Genomic DNA, 19,268 nt, shown 5'->3' with positions numbered 1-19,268 from the left:
TCTATTGAAATATCATTATTATATCATTATTTCTATTGAAATATCAATATGATATCATTATTTCTATTGAAATATCAATAATAAATCAATAATTCTTTTAAAATATTTATATTATATCATTATGTTTCTTGAAATATTAATATTATCTCATTCTTTCTATTGAAATATAAATATTATATAATTATTTATATTGAAATATTAATATTGTATCATTATTCTTATTGAAATATTAATATTATATGATTATTTCTATTGAAATATTAATATTACATCATTATTTCTATTTAAATATTAATATTATATGATTATTTCTATTGAAATATTAATATTACATCATTATTTCTATTGAAAAATCCATAAAATATCATTATTTCTATTGTAATATTAATATGATATCATTAATCCTATTGAAATATTAATATGATATCATTATTTCTATTGAAATATGAATATTATATCATTATTTTTATTCAAATATCAATATGATATCATTATTTCTATTGAAATATCAATAATATATCATTATTTCTTTTGAAATATTTATATTATATCATTATTTCTAGGTAAATATCAATATTATATCATTATTTATATTGAAATATTAATATAATATCATAATTTCTATTGAAATATTTATATTATATAATTATGTCTATTGATATTTCAATATGATATCATTATTTCTATTGAAATATTAATATTATATCATTATTTCTATAGAAATATCGATATGATATCATTATTTCTATTGAAATATCAATATGATATCATGATTTCTATTGAAATATAAATATTATATCATTATTTCTATTGAAATTTCAATATTATATCATTATTTCTATTGACATATCAATATCATATCATTATTTCTATTGAAATATTAATATTATATCATTATTTCTTTTGAAATATTTATATTATATCATTCTTTCTATTAAAATATTAATATTATATCATTATTTGTATTGAAATATCAATATGATATCATTTTTTCTATTAAAATATTAATATTATATCATTATTTATATTGAAATATCAATATGATATCATTATTTCTATTGAAATATTAATATTATATCATTATTTATTTATAAATTTTTATATTATATCATTATTTCTATTGAAATATTAATGTTATATCATTATTTCTCTTGTAATATTAATATGATATCAAGATTCTTATTGAAATATTTATAGTATATCATTATTTCTATTGTTATATCAATATTATATTATTATATCTATACTTATATTAATCTTATATCATTATTTCTATTTAAATATTTATATTATATCATTATTTCTATTGTTATATCAAGCTAATATCATTATTCCTATTGAAATATTAATATAATATAATTATTTCTATAGTAATATCCATAGTCAACATTATTTCTATTGTGATATAAATATTATGTACATTATTATAATTTCAATATTATATTATTATTGTGATTCTTATTTTAATATTATGCCATCATTCCTATTAAAATATCAATGTTATATTATTATATCTATTGTAATATCTATATTATGTCATTATTCCTATTGTATTATTAATATTCTATAATTATTTCTATTGTAATATCTATATTACATACTTATTTCTATTGTAATCTCAAAATAATATAATTTTACTATTGTAGTATCATTATATTGTATTATTTTTCCTGTTGTAATATAATTATACTATATCATTATTTCCATTGTAATACTAATGTTATATCATTATTTCTATTGTAATACTAATACTACTAATGTTATATCATTATTTCTATATGTAATTATTTCTATTGACATATTAATATTATATCATTATTCCTATTGTAATATCAATATTATGTAATTATTTCTATTGAAATATTATTCTTATGTAATTATTTCTATTGAAATATTAATATTAATTCATTATTTCAATTGAAATATTAATAGCATATCATTATTTCTATTGTAATATTTATATTACATACTTATTTCTATTGTAATCTCAAAATAATATCATTTTACTATTGTGATATCAGTATTATAGTATTTTGTCTGTTGTAATATTATTATTACATCATTATTTCTGTTGTAATATTATTATTACATCATTATTTCTAGTGTAATATCAATATTATATCATTATTTCTATTGTAATATCAATATTATATCATTATTTCTATTGTGATATCAATATTATGTAATTATTTCTGTTATGATATCAATATTATATCATTATTTCTATTCTAATAAAAATAATGTGTCATAATTTCTATGTAATATCAATATTATGTAATTATTTCCATTGCAATATCAGTATTATGTCATTATCTCTCTTCTAATATCAATAGTATGTTTTTATTTGTATTTTAATATCAATATTATTTTATCATTACTATTGTAATTCCAATAATGTCATTATATCTATTGTAATATCTATATTATATAATAATAGTATTGTAATATAAATATTGTATAATTATCTCTTTTGGTTTATAGTGCTTTTTCGTGGTTCTGCTCTTCTTTTAAGACATTTATTTGAGGTAACTGAATTTTGTTTTATTATTTGCGAACATTAAACCTTTGATATAAGTAAACTAATATGAATTTCATATTTTTACTCTTCTGTATGTATTCTTATTCTTTATGTAGCCCTCTGTCTGTAACATCGATCACTATAGCTCATCTTCTGCATCCGGACCATTTTCACCATGATATTCTTTGCTGTATAATAACCTAGCAGGTCCAAATTACTTGCTATAGGGGCACTTCTCATACAGAAGAGGAAACCTTATCTTAATCAGTATCATTTGCCTAACACAGCAAATAGTTGATCACCTTTAGATGAAATTATCAGGCTGCTAATCAGTTTATTCATTACCCGCCTGCCTTACATGATTTTATGCACCATCAGGGCGCTTAGTGGTTACTTGATCTTGCCCACGGGTCTCTCCTGCTAGTGGAAGTGCTTCCATTCCACTATAATATACATACTTTTATTTAGTTTTTAGTATAACTGTATCTAATGAAAGAGTTGTTAATAAAATCAACTTTATGATTCTTAAGAGAAACGCAAGGGTTTCTACGAATGTTAAATTCTGTGTCCTTTGTCAATATTTATTTTAATAAAAAAAAAATTAGCAGTGGAGTTATTGTTATTGAAGTTGTTTGGGCTTGTAATTTCTTAGTTGAATGTTTCGTTTTGTTAGAAATGATTTTTTTCCTTTTATTGGTCAGAAAATATTTCTATGTAAACTTACTGTTGTGGTTGCAAGGTTGAACAATAATTAGTAAGGAAATACAATGAAGACGCAAACAACAAGATAACGCAATAATAAGTGTATTAAAGAAAAGGTATATTTGCAATATGTACAAATGACGGTGTCGAGTCAGAGAGTCTTGGTGGGAGGACATGTACGCTCTTCGGCGTCACTTCCGGTGGCATTTGAGTAAGACACCCCAAGGCCAACCTAGGCTTGCTATTTATAGTGTTATGTTATTCGCATATGCAAATAAGTGGTTGCCACCACAACACCCCCCTCCCAAGATTTGAAGTCACACAGATTTCAATATCTTTTTCTTTTTGGGTTTACCATCAATGGTTCATTCACTTTTCTTTTCCTACCTGATCTTCGGGGTTCAGGTGCATTTTGAGGCGGTTCCACATTAAAAGATTCGTATATGATATCTATGGTGTCCTCCTCTTCGACTGTTGTCGTATCATCATCATCTTGGATATGACGTTTTTTTTTATCTGATTTAGGTGCCTTTTATGTATATTCTGTGGACCTTTAATCATGTATGTACAATCACCAATGCGTTTATCCACTACTCCACATTCCCAGTAAGATGTGTTATTTCTGTAGCACTTAAAATATACTCGATCTCCCGAGTTATATTTCTTTCTTCTCGTGTGTGTAGTGTTTCGGATAATTGCCTGCCTTGGCAATAGTTTGTCAAACGCTGATTTTACCTTTCTGGCAAACATTAGATCAGCTGGTGATATGTTTGATGGTGTACTAGGATGTGGTGTAATCCTATATACTTGCAAGAATTGTTGCAAAGCTTTTTCTGTTGGTGTTCCAATGGATTTCTTTAACGCTCGTTTTAGCGTGTCCACGAACCTTTCCGTGAGGCCGTTCGACTTGGATGATACGGCGGAGTCGTGATATGCTTCACTCGGAACGTGTCGCAAAATTCCTTAAACTCTGCGGATGTGAACTGCGTTCCGTTGTCAGTGACCAGTGTGTCTGGTACACCGAATCTTGCAAACAATTCGTGTAGGAACCCTATTGAGTTGTTCGTTGTTGGATTCCTGCAACGCATTACCTCCGGCCATTTTGTGAAACTATCCACTACAATTAAATAATAGTTTTCACCTACTGGACCAGCGAAGTCCATGTGGATTCTCGACCATGGTTGGTCGGTTTTCGGCCAAGGTTTGTGTACTATAGGTGGAGATTTTGCCGCTAACTGGCATCCTTTACATTTATCAATTGTTGTCGCTATGTCAGTGTCCATGTTACGCCAGTACACGTAGCTTCTTATTAACGACTTCATTCGATTTATCCCCGGATGTCCTGTGTGGAAATCTCTTAACATCCTATTCTGCAATGTTTTGGGTATTACCACTCTCTCGCTGTACAGTAACACATCGTCACATATGGAGAAAACTTCCTGCACCTTTGTGTCCGTTATAATTTTCTCTTTTATGTCCTTTATATATTCGTCTTTCTCGGCTTCCCTTTTAATGTCCGACAAAGTTACGGGTAGTTCCTTAATGATGTTTGCTACCATATTTTTTACTTCAACATTTGTCCGAATTGCTGCAATGACTGATTCTTCCAGATTGTGTTTCTGTGGTATCAGTCTTGACAGTCCATCCGCATGGCAAATCTTTTTTGATGCTAGATGTTGTAGCTGGAAATCGTAATTAAGTAGTATTGTACCCCAGCGCAGCAATCTATTTGCGGTGTATACCGGCAATCCTTTTTTTGATCCATAGATCGTGACTAACGGTTTATGGTCGGTTTCAAGTATGAATTGTCTACCATATAAATATCGGTGAAATTTAGTCACGGCAAAGATTATGCTCAACGCTTCTTTTTCGATTTGTGAATATGCCCTTTCGGCTGGTATCAGCGTTCTCGAAGCGTGCGCTATTGGTTTTCTAGACCCATCCGGCATAATATGTTGAATGCATGCTCCTAAGCCGTAGGAGCTAGCGTCACTAACGACGACTATTTTTAAGTTTGTGTCAAAGTGCATTAAGAATAATTTGGATGTTAGTGCGCTGTTTATTTTGTCAAAAGCGGTTTGACATTCTTGCGTCCAGTTCCACGGTGTATCCTTTTTAAGCAGATTATTTAAGGGGGCTCGCAAGCTATGCATTCCTTCAATAAAAGATTGGTAATAATTTGCGAGTCCTAAGAAACTCTGCAAGGTTGTTACATTATCGGGTGCTGGCATATTTTTTATTGCCGCAGATCTGTCTGGGTCTGGACGTCGTCCATGTTTGTTTATTATGTGTCCAAGATACTTAATCTCGCTCATACAAAAGTCACATTTACTTTCTTTTACTTTAAAGCCGAATTCTTGTATTCGAGTAAATACTTGTTTCAAATGTTCCTTATGTTCTTCTAGGGATTTGCTCCTGACAACAATGTCGTCCAGGTATGCACATGCGCACTCAATACCACTTAGCATGGTGTCCATCGCTTGCTGAAAGATTGCAGGCGCTATTTTGATGCCAAAAGGCAATCGGTTGTATTTGTATAATCCCTTATGCGTATTGATGCATAGTATTTTTGAGCAATTCTCCTCGACCGGTATTTGCCAATACGCGTCGCTCAAGTCTATCTTAGAGAAGATATTACCCCCATTCAACTTCGTGAATATTTCCTCTGGGCTTGGTAGGGGGTAATGGTGATTTTTTAATAGGGAGTTGACCCCGGTCGAAAAGTCTGCGCACACTCTAACTTCGTCATTCTTTTTCTTTACGTATACGGTGGGGGCTGCCCACTCGCTGTGTTCTATTTTTGATAGAATTCCCGTCTGTTCCAATCTATTTAATTCTTTATCAATCTTTTCCAACCCAGCGAACGGAACATTTCGCTTTTTTCTAAAAATTGGGCTGGCGTTTTCTTTAAGTTCAAACGAGGCCTTGAATTTATTGCAGCGACCTAAGTTAGTCGTGAATGCCTCAGGAAATAATTCTTTTAAATCGTCTTTTATATTTACTGTTGTTGGAGAAGAACATTCTAATTTTTTACAGAATGTATTGATTGGCTTATCCCATAGTCCGAATTTCTCAATTAAATCTATTCCAAACAGATTTTCACTATTTTTTAGTACGAATATTTTTAATTTCTTCGAAATCCCTTTCAATTTTATCGGGAGGACAACTTCTCCTTCAAATTTTATACCACCACCAGTTACCGTCCGGGCTGCTTTACTAGTTTTCATCATGGCCGGTTTTCCCAACTTTTTCTACGTATTCAGGTTTATTATGGAAACATCGGAGCCGGAGTCGAGTTGTAACTTTATTGATGTTTTAAATATTTCCACTTTTACGTATTTTCGCCGATCTTTGTCTAATTTTGTATTTGATTTTGTTTGCTGTACTCTCTTTCTGGTGTAATCTTTATATCTGCAGCAATCGCTTTTGTGTCCCACCTTCTTACAAATGTAGCGTTTTTTCTTCTTATAAGGACAATCTGATTCCCAATGCTTTTCTGCACATCTCTTACAGTTATATCTAGGAAGAGGCTTGTTATATTCTGTACTATATTTATGGTTATTATCTTTGGAATATCCCGTTCCATTGCTTTTCTTTGTAAAGTTCTTGGTTGGTGCGTATGGTTTTCTAACTTTTCTTACATATGCCAATCCGGATTCTTCTATATTTTTTGAATCCTTTTTAGTGTAATGGCCCTTTCACAGTCCTCTGCTAGTTTCTGGAGGGTTAAATCTTGCTCAGATTCCAGCTTAGACAACACTCGTCTGCGTATTTCTGCATTTTTCGTGGAAACTAACCCTTGAGCGAAGATTAGACATTTAAAATCTTCTACCGTTAGTTCTGCAAGCTTAAAATTATCGCAATTTTTATTGACAACTGATGCGTATGTCAAATAATCTTGGTTGTCCATCTTTCTTAGATTCATGCACAGTCATCTTTTATGAAAAAGAGATATATTTGGATTAAATAATTCTTTTAGTAATTTTACAGCTTCCATGAACTCTAATTCCGCAGTTTTTTTTAGGTAATATGTAATCTACGAATTTGCTGTGTTCTGATGTACCCAATTTTCTGAGTAAGAGGCTCACTTTCTGACTATTTGGCCAATTTTTACAGTCCAGTTGAAAAACATCCTCGTGTAGTATGCTTCAAAATTCTTCTCTTCCTCAGGCACATAACGAAATGTGTCCATGCTATTAAAAATAGTTGTATGGGAGAAATTAACACTATCGACATTTTCTCGATTACTCTTTAGTAGTTCCAGTGTTTTAGCAAAACGTTCATCTTGTCTTTCTTCATATTCCAATTGTAGTTTCTTATGCCTTTCTTCCTGTTCCAATTGCAGTTTTTTCTGCTTTAATTGTGCCATTTTCTACTTTTCTTCTTGTTCCTGCTGCCATTTCAATAATCTGTCCTCTCTCTTTTCCTCGCGGTCAGCCTGTGCCTGTATTTGTGCTTGCAAAAGCTCGTTTTGTGTAGCTTTTCTGCGTTCATCCCGCTCAGCCTGTGCTTGTAAAAATTGCATGAACATTTTTGATAAGTCTTCCATGTTTTTTTTTTTTTTTTTTTTTAGTGTGTAGTTAAAAAAAAAAATTGTACCATGTACAATATACACCGGTTTGGGTTACAACAAAAAAGCAAATTGCTGTAAGCTCCTGTTTTCAATAATAATATCGCTGCTTGCAATAATATATTCTTTTTGCGAGTCACGCTGCAAAAAAAAAAAATAAAACAGGTTTATCTGGAATCACGAAATGGAATTGACTTTCCGTTTTTAGGCACTTACTAATAAGTAACTCTTTCCACAAAATAAAAATTTGTTTTTTTTAAATCGAGTCACAATTGAATAAATGTATGCAGTACATTTAGTTCTTTGAGTTTTTTTTCTCTAGTATTTTAGTAATTAAAATACCTCTTAAATTGAGATTACCTTTTTTTTCCGTAACGTTTTACTGTATTATCCGTTATTCAGTGACAACTTCAAGAAAAAAAATCCTTTCCTTGAATTTTAGTTTTAGCTGTGGTATTTCCTTTTAGTACCGACGTCAACCAAAACATTAATTAAAAAGTCCTTTAGTTGTTGTTTTGTTTACGGAGAACAGTAATTAGAATCCACTGGTGAACTTTTTTCGTAGGTTACTTCCTTGCTTTTCGTAATACGGGTCTGACCTGTCGTTTTTGCGACAGAACAAAGTTCGCTTTTCGTTTGCAAGTTGGTCCTTTAGTAAGATTTGTCGTGTAGCGACAAAACAAAAATTCACTTTTACATTCGTTTGCAAGTCGGATTCCCAGAAAACGGCGTAAATTGTCGCTTTTGCCACGTTAGAGTTTGTTTTTTTTCACTTGAGTTGAAACTTCTCTTTAGCGTAAAATCCGTTTGCTCGTCAACACTTTGCATTCCTTAAAAAAAATGGTCAACCTTTGCGTTGTACTTTTTTTTTAAATAGTTCTTCGTCAAACTGTTATATTTGACGCTTCATATCTCGTCGCCAAGTGTTGTGGTTGCAAGGTTGAACAATAATTATTAAGGAAATACAATGAAGACGCAAAGAACAAGATAACGCAATAATAAGTGTATTAAAGAAAAGGTATATTTACAATATGTACAAATGACGGTATCGAGTCAGAGAGTCTTGGTGGGAGGACATGTACGCTCTTCGGCGTCACTTCCGGTGGCATTTGAGTAAGACACCCCAAGGCCAACCTAGGCTTGCCATTTATAGTGTTATGTTATTCGCATATGCAAATAAGTGGTTGCCACCATAACACTTACTATGACATTAAATATTAGTAAATTATATATTATATATGTATATAAACGTATGCAAAATGTTACAAACCTTCAAGAGATATATAATGTCACGGTCTGGATACCATATCGCACATTCAGGGCTGTAGCTATGCTTGTTGGAATTTGCAATATAAGTATATGAATGGAGCGTACCCATGTAAGGGGACGAATAGCCCCATATTCTAGTATCTGCAAATAATAATAATACATTTTTTACATAAATTCTATAAAAAGACCATAAGGAAGACATGTTTTTCTTACATTTAGAGAAAACTATTATTAATATCATCAAAAACTCACTGTCGACCGAAATTTATAAGAATAAAGTGAATGCAAATAAGAAGAAGCAGAAAGCAAAGAAGAAGAAGAAGCAGAAGAAGAAGAAGAAGAAGAAGAAGAAGCAGGAGAAGCAGAAGAAGAAGAAGAAGAAGAAGAAGAAGAAGAAGAAGAAGAAGAAGAAGAAGCTTAAACTTGTACCGCACATATTTTTTTTGAAAAGTCAGGGATGATGGAAAGGCTGATGAAGAGACTAATGACCTAAACTTCGCTGGAATCTTACAGAAAAATACTAAACACGTGGGACGGATCATTGCTCCCTAACTTCCAAAGAAAACCAACAATGGTTTGTAAAAGTATCGAATAAAGTAGATAGTGCTGGCAATCTTTGAAGACTTATCGTCTCTCACTATTTCGTTTGACATTCAGAAATCATCTCTGCAGTTCTTGATCTTCTATTACTGTCATATTAATTAAACTCTGACAAGACACCTCTTAAGTTGAATTCATGTTTCATAGTTCACACCGGAATATTTATTCATGATTAGAAAAAAAAACTATTTAATTTGCCAATCAATCCTCGTGTCCTTATTTCCTTACTCTTCCCACACCTCTCATCAGAACTCACAGACTCCCAGCTTACCTTGAATCAAGCGGAAGAATAAAAAAAAAACATGGGACAGATCATTGTTCCTTAATTTCCAAAATAACAGTTTTATTTAAATTCTAGCGAAAACTATTATGTTTAGCTGTTATCAACTAAATCACTGTCAGGCGAAATTCAAAAGAATAAAGAAGAAGAAAAAGAAGATGACGAAGAAGAAGAAGAAGAAGAAAAAGAAGACGAAAAAAAAGAAGAAGAAGAAGGAGAAGAAGAAGAAGATAATTATCGAATAAAATTGTGATGGCAACCTGGGAAAACTTATTGTCACTCATTATTAAATTTGCCATTCACAAACGAAATCTACACTTCGGGATGGTCTCGTACTGTCATATTAATCAAACTGTAATAAGATATAGTATTAAATACAAATTGTTATCAAACTGTGATAAGGCACAATCTTAAATATTAATTGTGATAAAATGAAATCTTTCCACCATACATTATGGAAGATTAAAAACATGAATAAGAATGTTTTCTGAGATTTTCTTTAGTTTATTTGTAATGAGTTACAATTATTTCAAAACATTGGATAAGGATTCTGATTTTTGCTAGCATATATAGATAGTTTATGCTTGCATACATTGGATCTTCTGTTTTTAAAGCTAAGTCCGCGTGCATATATGTCTGAGCCTTAAAACAGAGAGGAAAGCATATTATCACGTGAAAGCTGTTAAAATTAGTTGAGGTGTGTAACTTGTTTCACTTGATGCTAGGTTATCTGGGGAGTTTACTAAAATGTGCTTTGATTAACTCATTGACGACATTATGAAATTCTTTATTTGTCCAATCGATTCTGGCATTCTGACTTCCTGGTATCCTCCAACATCGTAACTTATAAACTCCCCGCCTTCCTTGAATATCTAATGCCACTCAGGAACTTATGCTCAATTCATGCAAGTTGGTACAAAACAAGTCTGAAGCATTCCATACGTTTTTGTACCATTTTAGTGCATATCGTTCATCTAAAGTGTCCTCAAATTCAGATTTCATTTTCGAAATTCACCAATTATGACAATCAGGGTTTTATAGTAGGGTGTATTCTAATGTCTGCTGTAGCTATTCAATTGAACCTGAAATTATACTGGAATTTCCACAAGTCTCGCTAGTTGTTATTATTATTATTATTATTATTATTATTATTATTATTATTATTATCCCTTTTTTTCAGTAAATTATTACTAAATGCACGATTTTTATCTCTTTTTAATTTGATGTTAAACCGCCTACAAGATATCTTATATATATATATATATATATATATATATATATATATATATATATATATATATATATATATGAACAAATGATTAATAAAATATGTTAAAAGACATCTTGAAAAAGAGTTAAAAACATATTTAATTTTAAAAAAGGAAGCACAAGATAAGTGGATAGTCCTTAATCCGCGGAGTTTCGAAGAAATACTCTCCTTCTCATCAGAGGGCAGGAATTAGCAAAATGCAGGATCGGATTTTGCATATAAAAGTATTTGATGAAACAACAAGTAAGTCAAAGATCTTACTTGGTTAAAAAAAAGGGTGAGGTAAGGGGAACAGGAGGCAAAAGAAATATATATATATATATATATATATATATATATATATATATATATATGCATGTATGTATGCATGTATATATATTCATTTGTAAAATAATGTGTAATTTGTCAATTTGTCATCATCATTCTCTACAACAAAAGCGTGGGTTAGGGTTAGGGTTATTATAAATAAACACTTTATTAAAAAAAAATTCCAGCCGTTTTAAACGCTGACTTGTTGGATTTTATTTTCGTCTGATTGCTACGTAGCTGTTTATTTGAACCTGAAATTAAAAAAAAATATCGCATTGGATGCATAGCAATAGCACACTTAATTTTTAAACGTCTACTACAATATTTAATGCTTATATAAATATCAAGAAACTTATCGAATGCACCTCGTATTTTCATAAAATGTGATCTGATAAAGCCACGCTTTTAAAAAGTAGACGAGCAGAAAATATCCTATCATTTTAGGGCAGAGGTTTATTAGACAGCTAAAAACCTTCTACTGTAATAGTTTCTTTTCACGGTATACAACACTTCAGAATTTATTCCCTGTATCCTGCTGCCTTTAAGATGCAGAAGTTTACATACAATGTGAATACATGTCTCGCTCATTTCTTCACGTAGTCCTCTGTTAACATACTGTGTAGACGTGGTGATCTTGGAAATTTTTGCAAAGTTAGAAAATGCGTGTTGCCAACTGTGGTACTGATCATTTAATGGTCAGAGATAAACTGAAAATTACAGTTCGCAAGAAGTCGTTTCAATGGTGTCAAAGTGCCTAAACGTATTGATGTTTCCAAATTGAAGGATCCAGTCGTACGAAGTTCCTTGAAATCTGCTTTCAACCAGGTTGATTTCTCAGATTGAGAGACAATAAGAGATACAATATACCAAAAAGGTGTTGAAGCTCTTGGATTGAACTAGACATCGAGATTGGTTTGCTTATAATTTCAATCAAATTAACCTTCAAATTGATAGAAAGCAGAAAGCTTATTTGAAACTTCCCAACTCTTCGCCCCTCAACAAGCTAGCTTCGCTGCCCACTTCTCTTGTGTGCGCCAAATAAAAAACAAATGGTGGTCTGACCTCTCCAGGGAGATACAGACTGCCCAAGATCATAGAGATGTCAAGACATTCTACACTCTGCTTATGGACCGAAATCCTCTTCAACTACATCACTCTTAGCGAGGACGGGAAAACCTTGCTGAAAACCTCATGTTGATGTTGCTGCAATAGAAAGTATCCCTCAATGTTCCTTTTGTCCAGAACTTGATGTTGAACCGACTCTTGTGGAAACAGTTGACTGCATTAAACAAATAAACTCGAACAAAGCCCCTGGGTTGGATGGCATCTCTGTTGAGCTGCTGATACATGGTGGTGTTAATGTACATTGTGTGGTTCACTCTTTGATACTGTCCGTATGGCAGGGTGACCCGGTTGCCCAAGATTGGGTAGATGCTATCTTGATTATGTTGTACAATGGAAGGGGGACAAGATCTGATTGTGGAAATTATCGAGGTATCTCGCTGCTGAGTGCAGTTGGAAAGGTATTTGTACGGCACTTGCTAAACCGATTGGAAAAGTATGTATGTTCTGATATCCTTCCGGAATCCCAATCTGGTTTTAGAGGTGGACGAGGAACTGTGAATATGGTGTTTTCTGCTAGACAGCCTTTGGAAAAATGTATTGAGCAGCTTATGCCTCTTTGCTAGGTATTTGTGGACTTAACCAAGGCGTTTGACACAGTCACTCGTTAGGCTCTCTGGAAAGGGCTGGAAAAATTTGGCTGTACACCTGCTTTTACAGACAAGTTCAAGCAACTTCATCGTAGTATGACAGGTCGCGTCAACTTCAATGGTCGGCTTTCGGAAGAATTCCCCATTGATAATGGTGTGAAGTAGGGTGATATAGCTGCACCAACATTGTTTTCGCTCTATCTGACTGCTGTGCTACGGTATGGTTTCCACGATTGAGATATGGGTGTTTATATTAGATTCCGAACGACTGGAAAGGTTTTCAACCTCAGAAGATTCCAAGCCAAAACACTTGTTAGTGATGGACTTGCTAGGGAACTGTTGTATGCTGATGATGCTGACCTGCTAACACACTCCTCAATAGATATGCAACTAGTGATGGATCTCTTTACAAATGCTTGTACCTGCTTCGGACTGGCAGTTAGTATTAAGAAAACTAAAGTCATGTACACTCCGGCTCCTGATGATCTGTATGTGGAACCTGATATCTTTGTCTGTGGAAAGCGCCTTGAAGTTGTAAAAAAATTTATCTACCTTGAGAGCACCTTATCAAATGATGGCACTCTTCATGTGGAAATAAGACAGAGAATCAGCAAGGCATCTGATGCTTTTGGAAGGTTACTAGATAGAGTCTGATCTGACGGTGATCTAACTCTGACAACTAAAATTTCAGTATATCAAGCATGTGTAGTACCATCCCTACTCTACGGATCTGAAACTTGGACATTGTATCAGTCACATATAGAATTGCTCAAGAGGTTCCATCAGCACTGCCTTAGACATATTCTTGGTTTAACGTGGTATAGCTTTGTCCTTGATACATATGTCTTATAAGGCCAAAACAACCAGTATTGCTACCATTGTTATTAAGAACCAGATGCGTTGGGCGGGTCATCTCATCCGGCTTGAAGACTATCGACCCACAAAACAGTTGTTCTATGGCGAGCTCTTTCTTGGAAAAAAACCCCAGCACAAGCCCAAAAACGTTTTTGTGATGGCATCAAGGAGAGTCTGATGAGCTTTCATATTCCTGTTGACAGTTGGGAGTCCCTAGCGTTTGATCGCAAGCAGTGGAGGACACTGATATACAGGGGCGCAGAACACTTTGAAGCAGCCAAAATAGACCGAGCGAAGCTTAAGCGAGCATGTAGAAAATGCCAAACCTTGCCGCTCAACCATGGAGATCTCTGGATCTGTAAGGTGTGTGACCGGGCTCTGTTGTCTAAGGCAGGTTTTGTTAATCACATGAAAGCCTACGATGATACAGGTTCCGCTGTTGTTAGTTTCATCCAAACCAGTGAACGTTTTCAGTGTCATGTCTGTTTGAGGGTGTGCAAGTTGCTGGCATGGTTAAGAAGTCATGTTCGGGCACATGGACTTTCAGTGACTGAGGGAGTGGCTCTCGTCTGACAAGACGTTGTAATCATCATATATATGTATGTGTATATGTGTGTATATATGTATGTGTATATATATATGTGTATGCATATGTGTGTATGTATCTGCATGTATGTGCGTATTTGTATGTATGTATGTATGTATGTATGTGCATATGTGTGTGTTTATATGTGTGTGTATCTGTATGTATGTGCATATATGTATAACATATATATATATGTATACATACATATATATATATACGTATATATATATGTATACATATATATATACATATATATACATATATATATATATATACATATATATAATATTCTTCGTTTGAGAGAAACAGTAGTAAAAATATGTATATTTCTATTAAATTGTAAGAAGTTTAATTCAAATATTATTTGATAGTTCACGCCATTAATACCCGGAAGATTTATTCATGATCAGAAAAAAAAACTTCTATAAATGTCTTAAAATCTTATGAATGTGCTTCAAAAAGAATGAGAAAAGTTACTGGAATTTGAATGTCGATCGTATTTCATGTTGTACAATATCCCTACCTGTAAGATTAAATGATATTAAGAAATAGACTTACCTTTAAATAAATAGGCTCTATTAGTTTTTTCAGAATATACTGCGGCCTCTATCCATTCGGGACCTTCAAAGAAAAGGAATGGGATAGGGTACTTCGTTTCATATCGCCCGTCAATAACGTCACCTTTATCAACGAACAAAATTACTTTTCCTTTAACTGAAATAGAAAAATAAAACTTTTTAAAAATTTGTACTCTGCATAGGATTTAAATTTGTTTACGAATATCCATGCGTAACGTAATAGTTATCGGTATATGTTTTAATTTTTTGCCTTGCAGCAAACATATCTTCAGAAGTAAGGCATTAATATCAAAAGAAAAAGTAAATCGTAAGCTAAACATTTAAGTTTTGATTCTCGGTGCTGGAGCACGAGTCATTTAAAAACATGTTTAAAATCATTATTGTATATTAGGCTGTAAAAAAAAATCGTGCAAACCTTTTACCACTGGCAACGCCCGCTTCAGAGAGTGAAAGAAGAAAGAAGAGAATGGCCAATGCGTCTATTTATAGACTAGAGATCATGGGAAGAGTATGCAAATAACTTTGGACGGTTTTGTCCTATAAAAAGCCTGTATTTGGGAGAGAGGGTGTCTTTTTTGTTTGGCAGAAGCAATTGCTGTCAGAAGTGCATTGGACTGCAGGATTGAAGAGTGAAGATTGAGTTGTGGAGTCATTGTATTTAACCACAAGCTATTTCGGCCAAGAACAGATCATGGAATCTGGGATGTTGAGATTGGGAAAAGATGTGATACCACCTTTTAGTGGAAAAGGTGATGTAGTCGGATGGATAAAGAAAGTAAAACTGGTGGCTAAGCTTCAACATGTGCCAGACCTTGCCAGTTTTATTCCACTTTTTTTGCAGGGAGATGCACTCGCTCTCTATCTTGAGATGAATAATGCAGAACAAGAAGATGCAGAACTGATAGAGATGAGACTTGTGACCGCCTTCACTGAGGGGCCTTTTGAGGCATACGAAAAACTGCAACGATTCAAATGGACAGGAGAATCGGTGGATGTTTATGCTAATAAAATCAAAAGATTGGCTGGACTGGCGGGATATCTGGGAAGAGGGCTGGAACATACAGCCAAACTGGCATTCATAACTGGATTCCCAGACGATGTATCTGTGGCATTACAGCAGCTACCGAACATAGAGAGAATGGATGTCAGCAAACTGATACCGACTGCACGGCTTTTAGTCAGCAAAAGAGTCGTAGAAACTCGGACATTGGCCGCAAGTGCGCAAACTAATGAGACTAATAAGGGAAAGAAAGAATCAAGCCTTCAGTGCTTTAGATGTCAAGGACCACACCTAAAAAAAGATTGCACAGAGATCCCTAGGGCCAGGGCAACATGCTACAATTGTGGAAAATTTGGCCACATTGCGAGATATTGTCCTCAGATTCAGGGAAACGGGCAAGGGGGAGCTTCTGCGCCGCAAGCTACCCTAGCAATGAAATGAAGGCGCGATACTGGCCTCTTCCTATAATAGAAGTAGAGGTGAATGATTCTGTAATGACTGCACTTGTCGATACTGGGTGCACCACTACTTTAATCAATTTCAAACTTTTGAAGGGATATGGAAGGAGCGGTACAGTGAAAGCAGTTGATGGGAGGAATATAGAATGTAAAGGAGCCAGACAAGTGGAGATAAAAGTCTGTGGAATGCACGTAAAGGTGAGGGCAATCTTGATGAATCACATCGTTGATGGGATCGACGTCATAATTGGAATGGACGTGATTAATGAGCTGGGAGGTGTAACTATAAAGAAAGCCAAAGTGAAGTTTGGAGATATACAATGTGCCGTGGCTGCCCATCAGCTGAATGTTTGCAAAATCGAGGATAAAGACTTTGAAGCAAACTTCGATGGAGATAAATGGACAGTAAGATGGACATGGAAGGGAGAGCCTCCAGTATTGCAGAACAAAGTCCAATATTATAAAAACTCTCTGGAAGGCGATAAGAAATTAGAATTCGAGAAAGAGGTGGAAAGATGGATATCGGATGGTATTCTGTTACCATGGAAAGGAGAAAGAAAAGGCGTGTTGCCATTGATGGCAGTATTTCAGGCCACAAAAGGGAAAGTTAGGCCAGTGTTCGACTTTCGTGAGTTGAACCGTTTTGTGGCGTGTCATACAGGGAGCGACATAATAGATGTATGTGATGAAAAGATAAGAAAGTGGAGACAGTTGGTAGGAGGGACCGCAATAGTGGACTTTAAGTCTGCCTACCTGCAACTACATGTGACAAAGGAACTATGGCAGCACCAGCTGGTCTGTTATAAAGGAAAAACCTATTGCCTAACACGATTAGGATTCGGACTTAATGTCGCACCAAAGATTATGGCAGCCATTTTAAAAACAGTATTAAAGAAAGGAAGTAGGACGAAAGAGGCCACTGATTCATACATTGATGATATAATAGTAGACGTAACGAAAATATCGACACAGGAAGTTGTGGAACATTTGAAGGGGTTTGGGTTAGCAGCAAAATCTCCGGAATCCCTGGACGGAGGAGCGGCACTGGGCCTTAAGCTTATGAAAAATAAGATGGGTGCACTAATGTTCAGGAGAGGCAATGAGATCCCAGAGATGGGAGGAGAAATTAGTAGGCGGGAGCTATTTTCGATCTGTGGTAAATTATTGGGGCACTATCCAATTGCTGGATGGCTGCGATTAGCATGCAGTTATGTGAAAAGAAGAGCAAATGGAGTGGATTGGGAAGAAAAAGTTGATTGCAGAACCATGAAAGTGATGCAGGAGGTTCTAGCTGAGGTGAAAAAAGAAGACCCTGTTAATGGCGCTTGGCACATACCTGAAGTGAGCACAGGAGTCGTGTGGTGGGATGCAAGCAATGTTGCAACTGGCGTGGTTGTCGAGATTGGCGGTGTGGTGGCGGAAGATGCAACTTGGCTGAGGAAAAGTGATGACTTTAATCACATTAACATAGCTGAATTAGATGCTGTTCTAAAGGGTGTCAATTTGGCTATCAAATGGAGACTGACAAATATTGAAATAAGAACTGATTCAGCCACTGTACTCAGTTGGGTGAACTCTACTGTGGAGGAGAGTGGCAGAATACGAACAAAGGGTGCTGGAGAAGTGATAATAAAGCGGAGATCAGGGATGCTTAGAGAGTTGATGTCTGAATTGAAACTGCAGATAAAAGCAGTGTTTGTGCCTTCTGAAAGAAACAAGGCAGATGCGCTAACACGGATAAAAAAACAGTGGTTAATTGAGAAAGAGGAGGCGCCGATATGCTGTCTTGGAATTGGAGAAATTAAAGATTTGCATGACATGCATCACATGGGAGTGGAGAGAACATTATATTTGGTGAGGCAAGTGGATCCGAATGTAAAACGGGAAGAAATTCAGATGATAGTAAAGAACTGTGTTCGGTGTCAATCGATCGATCCTGCCCCAAATATACATAATCCTGGGGAAATTGGAGTTTTAACGAACTGGACGAGACTAGCTATTGACATAGCACACTACCGAGGGGGAGCGTACTTATCAATAATTGATTGTGGGCCAAGTAGACTGGCGATATGGAAGGAACTGCGAGTGGAAGCCGCATCTGCAGTTGCAACTGAATTAGAAAAGGTGATGCTTGAACGAGGTCTAGTAAGGGAGGTGATAATGGACAACGGCACTGTTTTTCGCTCAGAAATCTTTCAGACGATGCTAAAAAAATGGAAGATTAAAAGTTATTACAGGGCAGCCTACAGACCTGGAGGAAATGGCATTGTGGAGCGACATCATCGGACCGTGAAAGCAATAGCTGAGAGAGGAAGAATATCGCCTGAAGAGGCCACATTTTGGTACAACATGTCCCCTAAGGTCGGGCAAAGAGATGACACAGTACCACATAGAGCAATCTTTAATTACGAATGGAGGCATCCTAGAGACATGTCACCGGAAATTAATGATCAAGGACCAGCCAGAATCCAAATAGGAGAAGAAGTTTGGGTGAAACCGCCTAATGCCCGATGCACAACGCAGTGGGGAAGAGGAGTGATAACAGGAGTGCAATCCCCAAA

The 19,268-nt window shown here is 34.6% G+C and overlaps 1 protein-coding gene across 2 annotated transcripts in view; it reads right to left on the bottom strand.

Annotated features, from left to right (window-relative positions):
- LOC145269465 (uncharacterized) overlaps positions 1-19,268 on the bottom strand; it is a 47,291-nt gene that overhangs the window by 6,427 nt on the left and 21,596 nt on the right. For both annotated transcript variants that reach the window (XM_080125165.1, XM_080125166.1), the window contains exons 5-6: positions 15,230-15,385; positions 9,061-9,200 (exon numbers count right to left, since the gene is read on the bottom strand). In XM_080125165.1, the coding sequence (XP_079981291.1) occupies positions 9,061-9,200; positions 15,230-15,385 (296 nt within the window). The remainder of the gene's footprint in view (positions 1-9,060; positions 9,201-15,229; positions 15,386-19,268) is intronic.

Source organism: Euprymna scolopes, chromosome 45, assembly GCF_053919585.1.
Source record: "Euprymna scolopes isolate OS-2025 chromosome 45, ASM5391958v1, whole genome shotgun sequence".
Taxonomy (NCBI): Eukaryota; Metazoa; Mollusca; class Cephalopoda; order Sepiida; family Sepiolidae; genus Euprymna; species Euprymna scolopes.
The sequence above is the reverse complement of the archived record's forward strand: the minus strand, read 5'-3'. Positions and strand labels throughout refer to the sequence as shown.